At 56.0% G+C, this 6086-nt stretch overlaps 1 protein-coding gene across 18 annotated transcripts in view; it reads left to right on the forward strand.

The window, feature by feature from the left end:
• Positions 1-5310, forward strand: part of SCRIB (scribble planar cell polarity protein) — a 31900-nt gene extending 26590 nt beyond the window's left edge. For 16 of the 18 annotated variants that reach the window (XM_089518241.1, XM_089518243.1, XM_089518246.1 and 13 more), the window contains 3 exons: positions 781-855; positions 3464-3533; positions 4062-5310. In XM_089518241.1, coding sequence (XP_089374367.1) covers positions 781-855; positions 3464-3533; positions 4062-4207 — 291 coding nt within the window. In that variant the 3' untranslated portion in view covers positions 4208-5310. The other 2 variants (XM_089518249.1, XM_089518256.1) reach the window with 2 other exon arrangements.
• Positions 5311-6086: the final 776 nt, after the last annotated feature.

The raw sequence follows: 6086 nt of genomic DNA on the forward strand, positions 1-6086 counted from the left end.
CCACCTCCCTTCTCTTGGCAAGGCGCACCTTTGCCCTCATAATACTGTTCAGGCGGTGGTTTTTTTTTGGGGGGGGCTTGATTTGCCCCGCATGACTGTTTGCATGGCTTCTCTTCCCCCACCACATCCCTGTCCACTTGTGACCTTTCATGTTCGCAAATTGGACCGGCGTCTCCTCCCCAGCATGGTGCAGGCATGCACCCTCCCACCTGCCCAGGTGCCATCAGGGGGCCTTCCATGTGCCAGGGCCACTGAGGCCTCCACTTCCCCCGGAGCCAGGACAGGAGAAGCTGCCATGAGGTTTTGGGAAGAGGGCTTGGAGACACTCAAGACCACTCTGGGAAAGAGCCCCCTCCCCTCCCCTGCCTGGGGTCTCACAAAATGGACTCCCTGCCCACCATGTAAAGGCCCCAAAAGCATCCTGTGGTAGAAGCCCTGGGAGGCTTCAGGTTGCCTCTCTGGGTGCCATGTGGCCACAGAGGGCACCTGGGAAATGGTCAGGCTTAGCAGCCCTGCTTCCTGATTGGGGTCTCACTGGAGTGGGGGAGGGTACTGGTGGTGGGGGGGACGCTTATTCCTCTGCCCAATTCTGCCCCACCAGGAAGGAGCGGGACCAGGGTGGGCTGGGGGGCTAAGAGAGTCTTTCCCCCAATCGCGACCCCCTTGCTCTACTCTTTGCTGCTGCCGACCTGCCTCCCCTTCATTCATTCTCTCTCTCTCTTTCTTCCCCCTGACCCCCCTCTTGCCCCCCCCACCCCCTTTCTGTGGGCTTTCTCCCAGTCTGTGCCTGAAAAGAAGTTTCTCTACAGAGAATTTGCTGCCATTCCTTCTTCCAAACCTGTTTATGACATTCAGGTACCAGCTGCATGCTGTGCCCACTGGGCCACAGGAGGAGGGGGGTCGGAGGTTGGGGGTCAGGGGGCTCCCACCTTCCTCCTTTCCTTTCCTTTCCTTTCCTTTCTTTTCCTTTCCTTCCATCTGTGGGCGTCAGGCCAAGGTTTGGACAGTCAGTTCAGATGCAATTTAGAAGATAATAATAATAATAATAATAATAATAATAATAGTGTTTATATGTATCTTCCCGCCTCTCCCAATGGATCGAGGCGGGATCACAACAGAGTTAAAAACACTTGTAATATTACAACATTAATTATAATTAAAACCACAGCTAAAAACATAGAACATCAATCATCAATCAATCATGGGGTCAATCATGGGGCCAGGTGCTCTCGGTCCATACCAATGGTCTTCATAAAAGGTCAGGAGGATATGCGCGGCAGAAGAGCTCTGTCTTTACCGCCTTCTTGAAAATCTCCAAGGATGTAACAAGGCGAGTCTCCTCTGGAGTCCGTTCCATAGTCTAGGAGCAGCTATACTGAAAGCTTTTTGGGAAGTGGAAACATGTTTGGATGGTGGCACCTCTAACAGGTTCTTCCCACTAGTTCTAAGAGTGCGGGGCGGATTGTATCGGGAGATGCGATCCCATAAGTAACCCAGACCCAAGCCATGTAGGGCTTTAAAGGTAATAACCAACACCTTGTATTGTGCCCGGAAGCTAATTGGGAGCCAGTGTAGATCTTTCAAGATAGGTGTTATATGGTCAAGTCTCGAAGAACTAGTGACCAACCTGGCTGCCGCATTTTGCACTAATTGAAGCTTCCGAACTTGATACAAGGGTAGCCCCATGTAGAGTGCATTACAGAAGTCGAGACGAGAGATTACCAGAGCATGTACTACAGCTTCCAGGTCCTTTCGGTTGAGGTAGGGTCGAAGTTGGTACCAAGCACTTCTGGCCGTCGCATCCACTTGAGATGACAAACGTAGAGACGGATCCAGAAGTACTCCCAGACTGCGAACTTCATCCTTCAGGGGAAGTGTGACCCTGTCTAGGAGGAGAGGACAAATGTCCTTTCCCAGACCTAAGGAACCTATGGCAAGTACCTCCGTTTTCTCTGGATTCAGCTTGAGTTTGTTTTTCTCATCCAGCCTATTACTGACTCCAGGCAGGCATTCAGAGGAGAGATGCCATCCTTAGTCCCTGTAGCAGTCGGAGACATGGAGAAACATATTTGGGTGTCATCAGCATACTGATAACCCTGCGCCCCATGACTCTGGATGATCTCTCCCAACGGTTTCATGTAAATCATGATGAAATCAGCAGCAATGGGGTAGGGTGGCAGAGTGGGTTCTCCCCACTTCCAGGGACGGGAGGGTTTGCCATGAGGCATGTGTCCCAGGAAGTAGACCTGGAGGTCCGTGTGCCTACCCCAGGCGCAAAGCCAGAAGCAAGACGGTGGCCATTGCCATAGCAGCCAGCATGTTCTTACGCTGCAGCTGCTGCCTACTGTATGTGGGCCAGTTGTGGGCACAGGGTTCTGGGCCTCCCCCTCACCTAATCCCCCCCTGCTTTCCTGGGGAGTCTTGAAAGCCCCCCTCACTCCTCCCCCCCAGAGAGGGGCGATGTGAGTCCACACGGTTCCCTTTCCCTGTCATCCAGTCGGCCACCATCGCTGACTCTTGGCCAGTGGGCTTCCCCATCATCCATCCTCATTTCGTACCGATGGGCTTCGTTTGGAGACCCCTTTGGCCCCATTGAAGGAGCAGAGTCTTCCTTCTCCTCTCTCTCCAGGCCACCTGACGTTTTACAGACATCTGTACTGCTTTCTGAAGTGTTTATTTTTTTCCTCCTCAAATTAAATTAAAATGTCCTGGGCAAAGGTTGGAGCCTTTCCAGAGAGGGGCGTTCCTCCTCCACCTTCTGGATGCTTGGTGCCCTCTTCCAGGAGACCTTTTTGGAGGCCACAGTTGGAGGGTATTCAGAGGGCAGGGGTCTTAGGGACCTGCAGGTTTTGTTTCCCTTCCTTTCCCTTAAAATCAGGAGGGCCTCCCTTTTTCCTGACTGCTGTGACCATCCTGGTTGACCCTAGCGTGTCCCCCCCTCCGTCACAAACAGCTCTGTGAGTGTGGGGGCTCCTTGTGGCTGGACATGGCAAGGACTGAGCACCCGCTGGTCACCTGAAGCACAGAGTGCCATCTTGTGTGAGGATCGGTGGGGCTCAGCCTCTCTCACTCGCTCTGATGGCTTGGGGGGGGGGGGGTCTCTTGGCCCCAGGGCCAGAGCCAGGCTCAGAGGTTTCTGGAAGGCCACTGAGCCCCCCCGCCAGCAGGGTTCCACAGTGGCTCCTTTGCCGGCTCTCGCTCTCCGGTGCCTGGACCCCTGGGAATGGGCCCTATGGCAGCAGCCAGCAAGGGGACAGGGACCCCCATTCTAACCCTGCCCTTCTTCTGCTGCTCGCTCCCCCTTTGTCCTGCTTGCTTGTGGTCCTCTGTCGCCCCCTGCTCTGGCCACAAGGGGCACAGTGGGCGAACTTTCTCTGATGTGTTATTTTGGGTGGGCCAAAAGAGGCGTTGCAGGCCCCCGGGACATCTGGCTGTCAGTCACCTCCTTATGCTGTTCTTCCAGACGCCGGACAGTGGGGAGACATGCAGATCCCTCCTCAACAACAGTGGCAGCGGCAGCAGTGGCAGCTCAGGTGAGTAGCCCATGGGGCTGTTTAGACTCAGGGAGGGGGCCCTGGGCCCCACGGGTACCTCTTTGCCTCCACACTGCCCCCATCCCTCCCTAGACTGGCAGTAAGGGGCAGTGGGCAGAGCACCCTTGCAGTGCCATGAGCTACTGCTGGGGCTGGGAGCAGAGTGGGGCTGTGCCTGTGAGAGACCCCCTCCAGCTCCCCAGGGGTCCTTGCACAGCACAGCAGAGCCCCCTCATCCCACTTTTGCCCACATTTGGCTCTGGGCTTAAGAAGCAGCATCCCCCAAGGCTTGGCGGCCCCCAAAGTCTGAGGGAAGGTCTTCTATCTTCCCAGCAGCACAGAGGAACACCATCCCCGGGTGCTGCTCGGCCGGCCCCATCACCACCACCACAGTTTTGCCAGGCAGCAGATTACTCCCAGATATGTGTGTTAGTGGAGTGGGATGGGGGTCCCAGAGCGCCTTCTTCCTTCCTATAAGTTTTTCTTTCTTTCTCTTTTTCCCTTTGCCCCCCTCCCTCCAATGACCAGTGAGCCAAAGGCCAGACGGTCCGGTTGGTGCTGAGGAATCCTTAGCCACGCGTGGCTCTCCTCGGGAGGAGACGGGACTCTTTGGCAGCCAGTGCAGCCTGGGACACGCGCAACAGCACAGCCTGGAAGCGGCTGTCCCCACATAAGGGACCTGCGCCCCCCTTCTTGGTGGGGGGCTGTTAAGAAGACCACCAAGCTGGGGCTGTCAGCTCCTCGGGCAGCATGGGAGGTGGCCAGCTCTGGCCTCTGCGTGGACACTGGACAGAGCAAGCCCACGCCTGGGTGTCTTGCCGCCTCCTCCTCCTCCTCCTCCTGCCCCCCAGCCGTGGGGCAGGTTTTGAGCAGACTGGGGCAAGGAACAACAGTGGGACAGGGGTACAAACACTTTCTAAGAGTGCCTGAGCCCATGCACTGTGTGTCCACATAAGGTTACCTTCGCCAGTGGAGAGGGCTTGGGCGTCCTTTTCTGCTCCACAGATTATCTTTGCCAAACAGCAGGTGGGCAACCCTTGCCCCATGCCGTGCACCCTCACCCTGCACTGGGGAGGGGGAGAGATGTTGCCAGGGGGACAGCAAAGTGGGCAGGCAGAAGATGACCCCTTGCTCCAGGGTGCCATCTTCTGCCTCCTCTGCAGAGACCATTGACCTGGCTCGAGGTGGGGGCCGGCTGGGGTAGAGCAGTGGGGGAGGCAGTCTAGTTGCGTAGGTTGTGGTGGTGCAGGTAGAAAGTGGTATGGGTTGGGGGGCCAGGGTGCAGGAAGGGGATGTAGTGCAGGAAGGGGCAGGGACCGGGCCGGGAAGTGGGACAGGCAGGAGTCTCGGCCAGGATGAGCCAGTGGCTCCCTGCAGGAAAGGCTCTTTGGATGGTGGGGTGGGGGGGCAGGCTGAGGGGTGTGGGATGGGTGGCCTGGCAGGGGCTTTGGGCTCCCGTGGACTCTCCAGCCCCCCATTACCCCCCGAGCAGAGGAGGCGGATTTCTGCAGCTGCATGGGGGCTGCTTCTACATCAACCATTAGAGCTTCTTGATTTTAACCTGATTTTAGCGTTTGCTTTTAATGAGCAGTTGGGGAGTGATCATCGGGCCGGGTTTCCGCGACTAACTTCATGACTTTCTCGGTGCTGGGCTGTGGCATGTCTGTCCTCTCCTGAGAAGCTACTCCGAGGGAGATTGGGACTGTAACTAGCAACATTTGTACAACCAAAGAAATCTATTTTGTGGTTCAAGGACAATAAAGTACTTTACATTTTATACCCAGGAGACAATGCCAGCATTCAGGCCATGCTGCCCTCTGGCCTTGTCTGCTGCCAGGGCCAGCAAAAGGTGCCCACAGGGGCAGGCAAGGTGGGCCCTTATTATTATTAACCTTTATTTATAAAGCGATGTAAATTGTGCCCCAAATGCAGATGGAGGCAGTGGTCTGTAAACAGCTGCCCAAAGCCCAAATGGCAGCCGGTGCGATGACCAACCTCGACAGGGCTGTGGGGGCAGGAAGGGGCTCAGCATGGTAGAGTGCCAATGGGCAACCTCCCCTGAAGCCTGACCAGCAGAGGCGGCCATGAGCCAAGCTGGGCCAGCCCTGGCCAAATTTAACCCAGGTGAGCTCCTATGAGATGACTGAGCCACAGAGGCAACCCTGGCTAGACAGCCAGCTGAGCCTCCACACTTCCCAGATGGGCAGCCTCTGACTTTGCCCCTCCAGAGGTTTTGGACCATGAACCCATAATGGTGGAGCTGGTGGGATTTGTAGGCCAAACATACAGAGGGCTGCACATTCCCATCTGGCTCTGAGCCATGATCCCCGCAGCAAGCAAGCTGTTGCTCAAAGGGTCGAAGCCCCAATCGATGCATCTCTGGCCAGTTGTGGCCAGTGGTCAGAGCCTTCCTTAGAGAAACAACTTGGCAACTTTGGCATTTCTTTGCACAGCTTTACATTAAGCAAGGGTAGCCACGCTTTGGGAGCATTCCCAAAGCACTGTGGGTCAGGTTGTTGGCCAGCTGCTCACCCTCCTCCGATTTGGGCTTTT

The sequence above is a fragment of the Sceloporus occidentalis genome, unplaced genomic scaffold (genome assembly GCF_023333645.1).
Source record: "Sceloporus occidentalis isolate IW3139 unplaced genomic scaffold, rSceOcc1.0.p SCAF_3, whole genome shotgun sequence".
Classification (NCBI taxonomy): Eukaryota; Metazoa; Chordata; class Lepidosauria; order Squamata; family Phrynosomatidae; genus Sceloporus; species Sceloporus occidentalis.